The sequence below is a fragment of the Alternaria alternata genome, assembly GCF_001642055.1.
Source record: "Alternaria alternata strain SRC1lrK2f unplaced genomic scaffold CC77scaffold_1, whole genome shotgun sequence".
NCBI classification, from domain to species: domain Eukaryota; kingdom Fungi; phylum Ascomycota; class Dothideomycetes; order Pleosporales; family Pleosporaceae; genus Alternaria; species Alternaria alternata.
In genome coordinates, this window is record NW_017306190.1 from 274,650 (window position 1) to 287,957 (window position 13,308).

At 51.4% G+C, this 13,308-nt stretch overlaps 6 protein-coding genes across 6 annotated transcripts; 2 read left to right on the forward strand and 4 right to left on the reverse strand.

Annotated features, from left to right (window-relative positions):
• Position 1: 1 nt before the first annotated feature.
• Positions 2 to 2,052, reverse strand: CC77DRAFT_5131 (ethanolaminephosphotransferase). The gene is made up of 5 exons (XM_018531988.1): positions 1,661 to 2,052; positions 1,604 to 1,613; positions 1,231 to 1,531; positions 896 to 1,169; positions 2 to 847 (listed from the first exon to the last, which is right to left on the reverse strand). The coding sequence occupies exons 1-5, from the start codon at positions 1,798 to 1,800 to the stop codon at positions 340 to 342; spliced, it is 1,233 nt and encodes a 410-aa protein (XP_018391169.1). The 5' UTR covers positions 1,801 to 2,052; the 3' UTR covers positions 2 to 339.
• A 253-nt stretch (positions 2,053 to 2,305) lies between these two features.
• On the reverse strand, positions 2,306 to 3,437 carry CC77DRAFT_1055875 (NIPSNAP-domain-containing protein; the record flags this gene model as incomplete). Its single annotated transcript, XM_018527858.1, has 3 exons — positions 2,306 to 2,790; positions 2,851 to 3,150; positions 3,209 to 3,437. 3 exons carry the CDS (start codon positions 3,435 to 3,437, stop codon positions 2,306 to 2,308), a joined length of 1,014 nt encoding a protein of 337 aa, XP_018391170.1.
• Positions 3,438 to 3,766: 329 nt separating this feature from the next.
• CC77DRAFT_1015125 (RhoGAP-domain-containing protein) lies at positions 3,767 to 6,441 on the reverse strand. Its single transcript, XM_018523962.1, has 5 exons — positions 6,116 to 6,441; positions 5,450 to 6,059; positions 4,644 to 5,402; positions 4,286 to 4,595; positions 3,767 to 4,236 (listed from the first exon to the last, which is right to left on the reverse strand). The coding sequence occupies exons 1-5, from the start codon at positions 6,365 to 6,367 to the stop codon at positions 4,125 to 4,127; spliced, it is 2,043 nt and encodes a 680-aa protein (XP_018391171.1). The 5' UTR covers positions 6,368 to 6,441; the 3' UTR covers positions 3,767 to 4,124.
• Positions 6,442 to 6,497: 56 nt separating this feature from the next.
• Positions 6,498 to 7,839, forward strand: CC77DRAFT_1015126 (pyridoxamine phosphate oxidase-like protein). Its single transcript, XM_018523963.1, has 2 exons — positions 6,498 to 6,662; positions 6,902 to 7,839. The coding sequence occupies exons 1-2, from the start codon at positions 6,609 to 6,611 to the stop codon at positions 7,562 to 7,564; spliced, it is 717 nt and encodes a 238-aa protein (XP_018391172.1). The 5' UTR covers positions 6,498 to 6,608; the 3' UTR covers positions 7,565 to 7,839.
• CC77DRAFT_5302 (mating type protein MAT1-1-1) lies at positions 7,593 to 9,431 on the forward strand. Its single transcript, XM_018532038.1, has 2 exons — positions 7,593 to 8,148; positions 8,196 to 9,431. The coding sequence occupies exons 1-2, from the start codon at positions 7,902 to 7,904 to the stop codon at positions 9,116 to 9,118; spliced, it is 1,170 nt and encodes a 389-aa protein (XP_018391173.1). The 5' UTR covers positions 7,593 to 7,901; the 3' UTR covers positions 9,119 to 9,431.
• A 1,386-nt stretch (positions 9,432 to 10,817) lies between these two features.
• On the reverse strand, positions 10,818 to 13,200 carry CC77DRAFT_951750 (DNase I-like protein). Its single transcript, XM_018535397.1, has 2 exons — positions 12,864 to 13,200; positions 10,818 to 12,807 (listed from the first exon to the last, which is right to left on the reverse strand). Exons 1-2 carry the CDS (start codon positions 13,078 to 13,080, stop codon positions 11,126 to 11,128), a joined length of 1,899 nt encoding a protein of 632 aa, XP_018391174.1. The 5' UTR covers positions 13,081 to 13,200; the 3' UTR covers positions 10,818 to 11,125.
• Positions 13,201 to 13,308: the final 108 nt, after the last annotated feature.

Sequence of the window (13,308 nt, forward strand, 5' to 3'; positions counted from 1 at the left end):
ATAGGATAAGTAGTTTATCTCATGAAATTAATCTATATAGTTATCGCATAATTCTGTCATATTCCTCCTAAGTTTCCACAGCCGACCATTGTATCTGTGATAATATAGCTTTAATATCGCGTCCTTGGAAACGTGATATTAAAGCTTAATCATCATAGATACAATGGTCGGCTGTGAGACCTCATGAGGAATATGTCAGCCAACCGTTCCACCACGCGAAGACCAGTGTGAACGCCAGCAGGCGTGCAGAAGAACTTCAGATTGAACAGTTGGTACAACCAGTCTGGCCTCGTTTGCCCTTTCGATGCCTCTCTTCGTGTGAGGCTCCATGCCTGCCTATCATTGCTCTTTCCTTTCCATGTTCTCTTCTACTGGCTGGTAAGGGTATTTGATCGTGAGACACCAAATGTCCAGATAATCGCAGATTGTCCAGATGACGTCCACGATGAAGCTTCCGTGTACACCTACAGCGAGGCCTAAGCACATGAACACAAAGGCGACTTGGTAAACATCGTTGCCTAGGGCACTTGGCCAGCCCACTCCGATGTGCTCCTGCAGCCAAGGTCCGAGCGAGTCGATGACTCCGTATATCAGAGGATACATGAGCACGTTGCCTCGCGGAAAACGTGATTTCGTGAGGTGAGAGATGATCATGCGACCGACCGAATACGCATTGATGAGACCCGCGTAGAAGATGAAAGGTACCAAATGGTGGTGCAGGATCATTGGCTGCAGGTACAGGTATGCAACGATAAGGACCCAGGCGGAGCCGAAGGTGAGGAGACCGAGGAGAGCAACGCGTGTCTTTTCACCACGGGCACGACGTGCCTTCATTACATTTAGTGCGCTGTTTGGTTGTCAGTTTGCTCTTCCGTATTGACTCGATTGTTCATACCTCGAAACAGTGTTAAACACGAGCACGACACCTCCATAGACCATATACCACTCATTCCATGCCATGTTGTAGAAAATTTCCGGGATGATGCCTTCTTTGATTCCGAGACTTTGGATCATGGAGCGTTGCCAGAAGCTACCCCCACCAAGGTAGGCTGTTAATGCATACACGATGCATAACGTTATGATACCCTCAACTGGTCCGGAAATTACTCCGAGAGTCAGCGTATGTGTGTGGTATTCATCCCACGTTTGCACGTAAAAGGTCAGCGAAGCTGCAGTAATTAGTAACAAGACCGTCAAAACTAGGCGGGTAACGGGTCTATGCTAGCTTACATGCAAATAGCGTAAGAACTGTCTTCCAGCCTTGGCCAAGGTTCATCGTTGCAGAGAACAATAGAACTTCCAATGTCGTATTGATCGCATCGACTCCATGATCGAACAGTTCGCCCAGAGGCCCGCTCTGGCGGGTCCTTCGGGCCTGACTTCCGTCTACAGCATCGAATGTCTGGTAGAGGAAGAGTCCGATCGCCCAGCTGGCGTATACCCAAGGCGGACAATCCTGGTCGAGAGTTGGTGTATACCAGAGCAGAGTAAGAAAGTTGGCTACGACGAATCCGAAACCAGAAAGAGTTATCTGTGGAGTTGTGTAAGTGGAAAAGCAAGCATTTGCAGCGGGACTATAATGTTCGCTTCAAGCCAAACTTACGAGGTTGGGTCTGATACACGTTAGCATTGCTCTGTATGAGACACCAGTAGTACTTACGCCATCCACATGGGAAAACATTTTATGACCACATGATTATAGAAGGGCTTGAGAACGTATTGCGAAAGCAGACTATGATCCACGCCAGAGTACTTGTACTCCCTGAGCTTCGGTAGCTTGTCCTGTCGTATGTACACCATGATTTGTAGCTCCTCTTTTGACCAGCAGCTGTCGGCGAGCTGTTGTGGGGTTCTGGCAGCGAAAACGATTTGGGCGGCGTTTGTTGTTGCTTTGTGGGTGGAGTGCCAAGCGCAACATCGTATGACGTAGCGTCTGGCCGCCCGGTTTTGCCAACCCTTTACGGTAGCGCGCAAACCGTATGTGTTGAGCAAGGAGCATACCTGTCATACACGATCCAAGGGTGTTTTACAAAAAAGCAGGATTGCTATCATCATTTGATATTGGTCAGAGGCTATCTCGCAAATTTGTAACTAGCACTGGTATGACCCTTTGCTGAAAAGTAGCATCACATGCTAAACCACTTCCAACTCCGCCAATCAGACTAGCATCATTCTGGAGTATCATAACCTATTTCCTTCTTGTTTGTGGCTAGGCATGTATCGCGATCACCTACTGTAGGCAGTGTATGGTCGCGTTGTATACCGAGATACACGGTGTGTGGGGCCAGCTCGGTCTGATCGAAGCCTAAGCAACAGTGCTCCAGGAGCAAGGAATTAAAATCCTGCTCTTCATGGTTTGGATGAGCGGCACTGTCTTGTGCACTGTTTCGCCCCAGCCCTCCACGCTCCAGCTCTGCTCGCGGCGAACCTTGCGTTCTTCTAGGTTCGCGAACTGCCATAGATGATGTACTGTGTTGAGATCGCCGATCTGAACGAACCAAGCACCTACACCCTCCATGACCTCCCGCCGAGCCTTCAAGCCACGTCTCCAATGTGTCTCCCATTCTAGCAGGTTGCCTGGATGCAGTGTATACGAGCGCAGTTCGAATAAGCCACCGAGTTGGCGGGGTGGTGTTGTTGGCCAGAAGGAGAACTCCTGCATGAGAGAGTTTTTCTTGGACATGATCAATTTCTTGAGTTTGGCGTCGAACTCAGGGAACTCTGGGTGAGACTGGATGTTGTGTAGCGATTCGTGATAACCCTCGTAGCGTTGGTATTCCCAGATGTGCACTATAGCGCATAGTCAGTACACGTGACAACTACAGCCCCGGGAGCGAATCGCAGTCTTACCGAAAGTGTTGCAGTCTCCCACTTCAGTCCGCCAGCTACCTACAAGATGGACCTTGTTCTCGGGGATAGAAGCCATCTTCGGATACCAACTTCCAACCAGCTCAGTGTATTCTTCGACCTTGTCTGGCTGTACTTCGTGGAACACAATCGAGTGGACGTATTTACCGCGAGCCAGGACCTGAGAAAAGCTGCGCTCAATGTCCTTGTCGAGTTCGCGGCCCTCGGGGGTACCGTAGATGAGAGATGACAGCGCACCGCCCTTCTTCTTGCCGTTCTCTTGCTCACGGGCGCGAGCCTCTTCTATAGTTGATCGAGTTAGCGCTCTTGAGTCGCCCAAAGTGGGTGGTAGGCGACGGACTTTCTTCCTGTTCCTTTCGCTTCTGAGCTGCGGCCAGACCGTCACGGAAGCTCTTCTGCTTCTCATTGAAGCTAGCAGCACTATCAGGCGTGATGTCTGCCAGAGTAGGAGCTCTGACTGGGCTCTGTGTCGGAGGCCCGGTACCGAATGCCTGAGACCGGACAGCTGTGGCACATAGCGGGGAGAGGATGCCGCCGCGCACGCTGGCACAAACACGACGTGTGAGCATGATGGTGGTGTCAGAATTCGAGCTCGGGGCCGAGGTCAACTTGAGTATTGCTTCTGACAGCGTGTGCAGAGCGGAGTAATGGTGGTGAGGGTCGTGTTTGGCTCGGTCTGGGTGGGTGGCTTGGAAGCTTCCCCTCAATCAACTGCAGCTCTCCCTGTCAAGCCGCTAGCGTGCCGCTGTGTAGATGGGGCTCTGGGGTAAGCGCGACCCACACTGCAAGCTTTCCCCACTACAGTACCCAAGACGATTCATACCTACAAACACGGTGCCTTAGCAGGTTACTGCAAAGCATCACGGCTGCTACCACTAACTTTGGTCATGCAATTCAAGTCCCGAGTCTTGAACTTTCTTTTACAGTCAATTCATATAGCTCTAAAGGTCAAAGATGTGTGCACGAACTCAGCACGAGAGTCGTTGCATCTTACTTCCAATCATAACAATCGTACTTGCCACAGCCAATGCTTCCAGAATTACAGCAACTGCCATATTCTCTTACCACATCGTCTTTGACATACCCATGCTCTACTACGACCGTATGTGGAATGCCACTTATGAATACGATAACCGTCCCGCAAAGATAAAGACCACAATATGCTACGCACTGCACACCTCGAGATTGAATGAGAATGTGATAGGTACCAAGGCATCGTGGCAGAAAAAAACTTGTGTCCCTGGGAACATGAATGTTTAATCCTCGTCGAATATCTGGAGTACGTTATCCAGAATAGTTATGATAACGCGGGCTTGGAGGCCGGCGTCGGCCATGTTGTTGCCTTTGTGAGGTCCCATTATGGATGGCCTAGATAACGTCAGTTGATGCACGTAAATCTCGATGGGCGACAACTTACGCCCAGCAGATGCCCAAGTTTGCAGTGCTCATACGATTAACTTCAGAAGATTGCTGCACACGATGTAAATGCAGAACCAGGGCACGAAGCGTCGCATAGTTCGGATCAGGCAAGGCATTGATCAACGCATGCATGGAGTCTCGGCGCATGGTCTCGTCATCGATACGTGCAGCATCGATATACTTGCCGTAGAATTCGCGAGTAAGCAAAGGGTCAGGAAGCTCGCGGAAGAATTGTTTCAGCAATCCAGCCACACTGTTCACGTCGTGTTGGAACGCTTCTGGGTTACGGAAATCCACCTGGGAAGCATCTGCACAGCATTAGTTAAAATCGCCAATAGATCTTCACCATAACGTACCACTATCGAAAAGAGCTTTCATCTGCTGAATGTGTGACGAAGTCCCAGGGATACGATAGATACCCTCTACCTCTAATCCGTATAGATCCACGGCCTGTATACACTGGTAAACCACCATGGGTACAGGGGAGCCATCTCGGTGGAAAAGGTCTTCCAAAGTCACGCCAAAGACAGGATTCACTGGGGGTTGAGCATTATTGTAGAGAACGCCACTGGTTTGCTGTGCGGTAGCCTGGCCAACGGGTCCACGAGGATAGTCTGGCTGGGAGTATGGGTTCTGCGTGACAGGTGAGTAGGGCGAGCTAGTGAAGTGTGGTATTGGGGGCTGCGATGGTTGCGTTTGCAGTGACGAAGACGGCGGCTGTGAGGTAGTTCCAAATGAGGGTTGCTGTAATGGCTCATGAGGAGGAGGGCCCTGGGGCGACAGAGGATTCGCGTCCGGTTGTGGCATGGAGAATGAGGGCGGCGGCTGACTCTGCAGCTGCTGCATAGAGGCACGACGGTTACCAATTGAAGCCGCTGGTGGTGTTGGATGTGACCGTGTCGCCGCCTGTGTTGGGTGCTTCACATACTGTAGCTCCGATCTGGCCATAGGTGCTTTAGATGCATGGCTCAAGATGTACTCGTCAAAGTCCCGCTCGCTGTTGATCTGGTAGATTAACTGGTTGATGCTGGGTGGAGTTTGAGCGGTTGAGCCTTTCAGCGGCTGTGGGCTGACAACCTGGCCGTTGTTGACGACGAGCTTTTCGTTGAACGAGGCTGCCGCAGTGTTAGTGACGATTTACGTAGGGGTACAACAGACTTACCGTATTTCTGCATCTCCATTGTGAGCGCGGCATCGGTTTCCTTGATAAGATCCAGCAGTGCAGTGACGGCCTGGGGACGCAGAGTCGCGACGAGCTCTTTACGAGAAACCTGGGCCGTCTGCACCTTGCTGGCATAGTCCTGGTCTGCCGCCTGTGTCTTGCGCTGCAGGTCCTCCTCGTGCTGAGCGGCCGACTTGGGTCCTTTCAAGCCAAACTTTCTGCCTGCGCCAGTATCGCCTGTCTTGACGCGATCAAGGTCTTCAGCGAGCTGGTCGTACTTGGCCTTGGCCTTCTCGGCCAGCCGTTCGGCGTCTTGCACCTTGTTCTCTGCGGAGAGACCCTGCTGCTTCCACGTCTTGCGGCTCGCATCCATCTTGTTGGATAGTTGCAGCAGATTCTCATGCATGGCGTGCAGAGCAAGGCCGAACTGGGTGCCATTGTCGGCGATGCGCTCGTTCGCATGGAGAACCTGCTCGAACTGCGTCTGGTAGCTCTCGTGCCGCGTATCGGGCTTTCGTACGCCATCGAGGGTCAAGCGGCTCAACTTCTTGAGGCTGCCGGCATGCTCCTCTTCTAAGGCTCCTCGGCGCTTGAGGAAGCTGGCGAAGTCCTGCCGGGCGTGTTAGCGCATCCGAGTGCAGTCGAGTCGATTAGGCCGTCACTGACTCTGGCGCTCGCGATGCTAGCCTTTAGGCGGTTGAGAAGGGTCGCAACGCCCACATCAGAGTGCAGGATATCGTGGACGCGCTGCTGCGTTTGCGCATCGTGAGGCGCAGTCCGTTGTTCGGGCGAAGCGGGAGTTGCATCTTCAATGGGCGAATGTTGGGCACCGTCCTGGGTAGGGGACGATGCGTTGTTTAGATCGGGGTTGAAGCTATCGGTGCTTTCCATAGGCGGAATTGTGGGCGGGGCAGCCATTGTAGGCGTAGATATCGTAGTGGCCGTTGTCTACGTAGTCAGTCGTGTTGTGGTCGGACTGCGCAATGCCGGGTGGTTCGGTGGAGATGCTGCACGGGGCAAGCATGCAACGTCATCCTTCCCGCCGTCAAGTTCTGCCTACCATCTACACGCGACCCATCAAGCACTGCAGCACTGTCGACCTCTGGCAGCGCCCTTTTCTTCATTTACCACTGCCGTCCATCCATTGCTCACCTTCGCAATGTCCAACGGCTTGCCAGATGAGGTGGTTACCTGCCTCCAGAACGCCCGCTTTGTGAGTCCTCTCCAAAGACATTCATCTCATCTTCATGTTCCCATCTTGGAAATTACTTTCAACGCCATGTCTCATCTCTGCATACTGCTACTTTTCTTTGTTTGCCTGTTTAATTCCTCTGAGACCTATGCAATCAAGTCTTGTTTGTCATATCCGCTATGCAGGCACGTGCTTCATCTTCACAACGCATCCCTAGCGCATCCTATACGTACGTGCCCAGTTCTAACAGACTTGGACAGCTCCATCTTGCAACATGTTCGGACAACATTCCTCATGTCTCGTTGATGAATTATACCTACCTACCTAACACCCCTTATTCTCAAACTCCCATCATTATCATGACAACACCTAAAACGTCTCGCAAGACACAGAATCTCGAGGCGAATACCGTAGTTTCTCTTCTGGTACACGATTGGATATCTCATCGGCCTCCAACGTTAAACCAGTCAGGTCGTTCACCCTCACCATCGGGTCCTGCGCCACGTTCTGGATCATTGGCTGAGCTCCTCCTTGGCATGAACACTGCGTCCCTAAGTCGTATAAGTGCCACCATCAATGGAATTGCTGAGCTTGTACCTTCTGGTTCTGAAGAAGAGACATGGTACAAAGCCCAGCACCTAGCCAACAATACCTTCGGTCAGGGTGGTGAGGATACGTACTCAAGTTCTCCCGTTGGAGAGGGACTGTGGGGTGGTGGTGGGTTAGGCTCGCAAACAGCTGCAGCAGATGAAACTTTAAGAGAGGGTGACGGAGGCACCAAATGCTACGTCGAAGGAGGAGAGGTCAGGGTTGTTGTGGTCAAGGTTCGTGACGGACGCATCGCAGATTGGAAAGGTCAAGTCAGAGATTGGAGTCTCTCAGATAACACGCAAGATTCTAGGCCCAACGGCGTGTCATCATGATCATTGTTGTGGGTATCGCTCGGGACACGAAGGTAAGAAGCCGCTCCAATGTTGGTCGGCAGTGCTTCATACCAGAACATGGACCCGGAGTTCTTCGAGACAATTAATGACTGTCACCTGCATATAGTGGGGCAATGAGACAACGCAAGTTGCGATCTTTTTTCTTCTTCTAGAGGTGAAGGTGAACACTGACGCTCTGGCCGGCTGCCTGTCTCGCCAAGCCCTTAAGCCCCTACTGCTGTCTTTGTTCTCTCAATCACTCACCAACACCAACCATTCAATTTTCTTTTCTGAATAATTTATTTACAATACCCTTACAACAGTACCCCACGCATCCATGGACACTGCAGGTTTCGTTTCACGGCTCTTGCGCAACCCTGCTGAGGCGGAGGTCGACAGATTTCTCCAAACTCGCAGTGGCAAGCAGATGGTTCAGTTGTTCCGTTTGATACCAGAGCCCGCAGCACAGGCTGCGCTTACAGCGAGGCTGCTGCTGCTTGCTCCCCAAGTCATGAGCGGTCGCCATCGCTTCGTTGCCCCAGAGAAAGCTAAGAAAGCTCTTAATGCCTTTGTTGGATTTCGGTGTAAGTACACTACTCCCCACCGCAGCGAAATCAATTGACCTTTACAGGTTACTACATCTCAATCCCTCATTTCAAGTCATGGCCCATGAAGAAGCTCTCCAACCTCATCGGACTCCTATGGGAGACCGATCCAAACAAGTCACTATGGTCGTTGATGACGAAAGCCTGGTCCGCCATTCGCGACCAAATCGGCAAGGACAGAGCTCCGCTTGACCAGTTCTTCTCACTCATCTGCCCTCACCTCAACATGCCTGCGCCAGAGTCATACCTTGCGGTTCTTGGATGGTCTGTCTCAATCAACGAAGAGGGCGATCCCACGATCTCCCATGATGGCTCTTCCAGGTCTGCCTGCGTCGGTGCTGGACTTTCGGACACTGCGCTATCTGTTCAAGACATTATTGCCTATGTTCAGTCAATGGGATACGCATCTACCTATGTCGCTGATGTCAACACCACATCACCAACTTTCCTCGGACATTCGGTCACCTCCACTGCGGAGAAGAGTAATCTCGCCGGGGCAGCGACACCCGCCGTAGCGCCTGCAACTGACCGTCGCATAACTGCACGCAATAAGCGCCGCGCGAAGCGAGAGCTCGCTAAGGTTACTGGCTTGAGGGCAAACCTTGAACAAGATATCCTCAACGCGCATAGGGTTGACCCTGGCCGCGCAGGCGAGTACATGCCTGACCATTACCCCACTCCTGCCGCTGTCAACTACGACCCCATTCCATTCTACGATCAGCTTGTCGGTTACTTTGACAGCCCGATTCCCAACTTCCAAGACGATGCAGCCATGTCTTCTGGCGCAACTTTGATCGACGCTACACCTGTCTCTGACGACACCCTTCATGGCGAGATGGACGACATCGTCTCAAACGCGGCTTTCTTTCAAAGCGACTTCGATGCTTTCCGCCCCGGCGCCAACGAGGATGCAACCCTTCCCACCTTCGACGATGTTTTCAACGCTTAACATCTCCGTCACCTGAACTGTGTCTTCATAAATTATCTATCAAGAGCACGCACATCATTCCATCAATGACTCGAGCTTCTTGAGAGACTAGTGAACTCCACACGTCGTCACTCATTTCCCGTCCACATATTGCGTATAGTTCTCGCTTCTCGATGTTCCCAGAGGCTGATGACTTAAATTCGGCAACGCATTCGACTCGCCTACATACCTTGCAACTATTCTACGGATCGGGCAACTCCCTTGCTTTGATAGCACCCCTTGGTTTCGCCCCAACCAAAAGTTCTTGTCTGCCACTGATCTACCTTCGTACAAACTTGGTTCCAGTCGATCTAGAACACTCGTTCATGATGGATCCTGCTAGACTCTCAATGGGAGACTACGAAGCAGTACCAACTATCAAGCGCGCTTTCCCCCTTTCCCCGTTCACGATCACGACTCACGACCTGTACTACCCCGCATTGTGCACACGGCTGCACGATACCACAAGAAGAGGCTTATGGGTCTCAATGATGGAACAACGGGCATGGAACATACGATTTCTTGACCAAAGTCCTCCATGCGGTTGACGGTCACTATTTCCTTTCCCCCAACGACCTTTTTAGATACCCCTTGGACGTATATTTCGTCAAACGATGTACTTTAGATAGCAGTCGGTTATGCAGCGCAAGTGCCTGGCAACCGGCAAACATATCACTCTCCAAAAGAGACAAATGGAAACTAGATAAAATTCACGAACCTTCCCCTCACCTGCTTGCCCTTGCTTGATCATGACGTGATGTGATGTGGTGTGACTCGCTTACTTGCTTTGATCTACTTGATCACTTGAACATGTGTTGAACTGTAAGGAGGTCTACGTGATATGTGATGGTAACGTATGTGGCTGCATGGAAGGATGTGATAGGCTTGCATGGCGGTGGCGTTTAAGCAAGGAGAGTTTTTGACCCTGCCCCTGAGATTATTCCGAAATAGCCCTTCGTGAGACTGAGGGATTTGTTAGATGCAAAGAGATTACATGTATATCTCCCTGTGGCCATGAATCTTGATATCAAGTGCTTTGTGGCCGCGCATTAGTGTCTCGAGTCCTTGAATGGTCTCGCTACTTGCCAGAGGCGACGCATACCTAGGTATGTTGAGCAGCATCTCTGTGCGCAGATACGCACGTGAACCGCTCATAAGATACTAACAGATACTCTGAAACTCTGAGGTAGTCTTATGAGACCTATGGATCATACAACATAGCTTGGTGTTAGGTTGGGTGCTCAGAAAGGGGGTTCGTTCGCTGACCAGAGCATTGTCAGCGCAACATTGTGTCAAGCCTGGCAAGCGTTTCTCAAGATGATTTTAAAGACATCAAAAAGGATTTGCGAGCGTTCGAAAAGATTTTGCAAGATGACAATTGAAATAGAATGTTTTCTGTGACAGGTAACACATCATCCTCAATATGGCCACAAGCGTGATAACGCTTCTGACATCTCTCAATGATAATTTCAGCAAGTATATCTCACTAACTCGAGCATCTTCATGTAGTATTGGTGTTGGTGAAGCCTTATGGCGATATATGTCCATTTCCCTACGCCCACCTAATACCACTCAGGACCGGACAATACAGCTCACATCGCAGCATTTCTAGTTTTACTGTGTCTGGGTAGAATGCATATATGTGAGGAGACAAGAATAAGAACCAAAGTGGAGTATGCGTGGCTGGACATGTTCTTCCTATTTCCTATATTCATGTATAATTCCTTGATACGACATAATGAGCAGTCGTCTGACTTCCAGCCTATTTCTTTTCGCCCCATACGTGACCCCCATACCCATCTTTATACCATATACGCGATGCCTATCCGTGTCTCCGGCTCTGCCTGTCCTTCTCACAGCAACCTCCGGCCCTTGCAAGTGCCCTTAGGGTTCTCGTATCGCCCTCCTGGCAGGAATTCCCGTGACCCGCATGCCAACATATCTCAAATTTAAGTGTTTATCCTTCATGTCCATGTATCATTCTCGACATCAGCTACCCTTCCAATCACTACACCATATGAACGTGCCACACCGCCACTGCGTACCCACCTCCTTGTGCCCTGTCGGCCCAATTGGTCTAGGGCACATCCAAAATTGCCTTCCACGATTCATACCAGGTTTCTTTGTCGTCATCGAGATGCAAGGTTCACCGTGTTCGCACCGCGGTACCGGTTTCTTAGAGAAGAGTTTTGTCCAATCTTCTTTTGACGCTTCTTGGGAGGCGCGCGGATCGGCGTCAAAGGAGTCAGAGAGTATGGGCGATTGGGGAGGAGGCATTTCCGTGCTGGATTGGCTAGGTGCATCGTTAGTTGCAGCCGGAGAGGCAGGTGCTACTGAGTCTTTGGGTGGCTCTGCATCTGTAGGTTTACTCTGCGGTTGGAAGAAGCCCTTCAGCGACTGCTGGCCCTTAGAAACTTTGGTAGTAGTGGCTGGGGCACTGGATTTGCCTCTCTTGATTGGCTTCTTGGGTGATGCGGATGCTGAAGCGCGTCGCTTTTCAGCCGACTTGAGCGGGCTCTGGCTTGATATGGGGTTGCCGTTGACTGACGAGGACATGTCTGCCATAGAGGCTGCGATCGCTAGTTCCAGGTCTCTGTCCGATTCATCGACGGTCGTACTAGTGAACGACGTAACATCCGTCTTTGGTGGACTTTCCTTGTCGACAGCCGTCGGCGTCGGTGCTGGCGTAGATTTCGGTAAAGCGGGCTTTTTGCTGAACATGTCTCGGATATTCCTTCTCTTCGTAAACTCAGCTAGTAGCTTTCCGCTGAGAGGTGGAACGTCATTGACCGTATCGTACTCTCGTTGTCGTACACCATCTTTAAACATGCCTGCTGGATTCATCAAGTCCAAGATATGAACCTCTTCCTTAACCTCTTCCTCTCCTGTTGTTGGTCCGAGTGACACTGGCACCACGTCTTTTGTGACAGCGTACACCGGGCAATGATCCGACCCCATGAGTCCCTCCTGGATGTTCGCCTCCTTGAACCAGTCCTTGATGGCGATACTGCACAATATGAAGTCGATGCGCGACCCAAAATTGCCTGGTCTAGCATTGATTTTCTGCTCCCAGTGGGTAAACATGCCTTCACGGTCGGGGTGGAATTCTCGACATAGATCATATAGTACTGGCTCTTCCCGCCCCTCATCTCGCTGGCCCGGCACCACTCCATTTAGCAACAGCTGATTGAAGATTCGACGATTCGGCGTACTCAGATATTCCTCATGCGTCATTCCCTCTGCCAGCATGTTATCCTGTGCTCTAGCGGTATCGATAAGATCTCTGGAGACGTTGAGATCGCCCGTGAGTATCACGTTCTTGCCCATCTTCGTCAAGTTCCGTATTCGTGTCTCTAGCGCTGTAAGGAAGCCGATTCGGAAGCCGTCTCGTAGGCCATTGCTGTTCGCTGGACTATAGACGCCGAAAAGGACAAAGGCTGGAAACTCGAGCACCAGGCACCGTCCTTCTGAATCGAGACTATCAGCGTCGAGATCGGGAGGGAGGCAGGCGAGTTGTGATGAGCTGAGGTAGCCGCCAATGCTGGCAGATTCTGGGAGGTCGCGGTACGACGTCGTCGAGCCAGGAGGGCAGAGGGCGCCTAGGACGCCTTCTTCTGCGCGTACAGGCGCACATACGGACTGGCGCGTGTAGATACCAACGCCCGAGTATCCTCACTCGCGTTAGCAGGAGGTCGCAGCGCGAGCGTCTCGTAGTATGGGGAAGTACCCTTTTTGTGCTTTGGCAGACTGAAATAACAGTCCCAGCCGGGTACAAGCACCATGTCATCTGTCAGATCTTTGCGCTGGATCTTCAGCTCTTGCATGATGACGATGTCCGTCTCCAGGATATCGAACATGGCATTGAATGTCCGGTTCGTACTCCATGGCTTGTAGCCAAAGGGATTGCGAATGCCGTTGACATTCCAGGTGGTGATGCGAACCATGGTGGCGTGTATTTCTATGGAGGGCGACAACGAATGTAAACGAAGACCGTCATCACTTCACAATCTCAACTCACACGGAATCCCATCGGGGCATGCAAGCCACAGAACGCGACTTCGCGCGACCGACACGACGTCACATTACCCGGCAACCGAGCTCGCCCACGCTAACACAGCAATCGGGAAACTCCGCATCAGCCCATCCGCCAAGCCTCTGTTTCGTCAATTCGA

Bases quoted from the DNA above. Each gene is read 5' to 3' on its own strand.
- CC77DRAFT_5302 (XM_018532038.1), top strand. From the start codon at position 7,902: ATGGACACTGCAGGTTTCGTTTCACGGCTCTTGCGCAACCCTGCTGAG. The intron at 8,149-8,195 runs GTAAGTACACTA...TGACCTTTACAG, and splicing joins TGCCTTTGTTGGATTTCGGT to GTTACTACATCTCAATCCCT.
- CC77DRAFT_1015126 (XM_018523963.1), top strand. From the start codon at position 6,609: ATGTCCAACGGCTTGCCAGATGAGGTGGTTACCTGCCTCCAGAACGCC. The intron at 6,663-6,901 runs GTGAGTCCTCTC...AGACTTGGACAG, and splicing joins GCCTCCAGAACGCCCGCTTT to CTCCATCTTGCAACATGTTC.
- CC77DRAFT_951750 (XM_018535397.1), bottom strand. From the start codon at position 13,080: ATGGTTCGCATCACCACCTGGAATGTCAACGGCATTCGCAATCCCTTT. The intron at 12,808-12,863 runs GTACTTCCCCAT...AACGCGAGTGAG, and splicing joins TCTGCCAAAGCACAAAAAGG to GATACTCGGGCGTTGGTATC.
- CC77DRAFT_1015125 (XM_018523962.1), bottom strand. From the start codon at position 6,367: ATGGCTGCCCCGCCCACAATTCCGCCTATGGAAAGCACCGATAGCTTC. The intron at 4,596-4,643 runs GTACGTTATGGT...AATGCTGTGCAG, and splicing joins GAAAGCTCTTTTCGATAGTG to ATGCTTCCCAGGTGGATTTC. The intron at 4,237-4,285 runs GTAAGTTGTCGC...GACGTTATCTAG, and splicing joins AACTTGGGCATCTGCTGGGC to GCCATCCATAATGGGACCTC.
- CC77DRAFT_5131 (XM_018531988.1), bottom strand. From the start codon at position 1,800: ATGGTGTACATACGACAGGACAAGCTACCGAAGCTCAGGGAGTACAAG. The intron at 1,170-1,230 runs GTAAGCTAGCAT...TAATTACTGCAG, and splicing joins AGTTCTTACGCTATTTGCAT to CTTCGCTGACCTTTTACGTG. The intron at 848-895 runs GTATGAACAATC...ACAACCAAACAG, and splicing joins GTGTTTAACACTGTTTCGAG to CGCACTAAATGTAATGAAGG.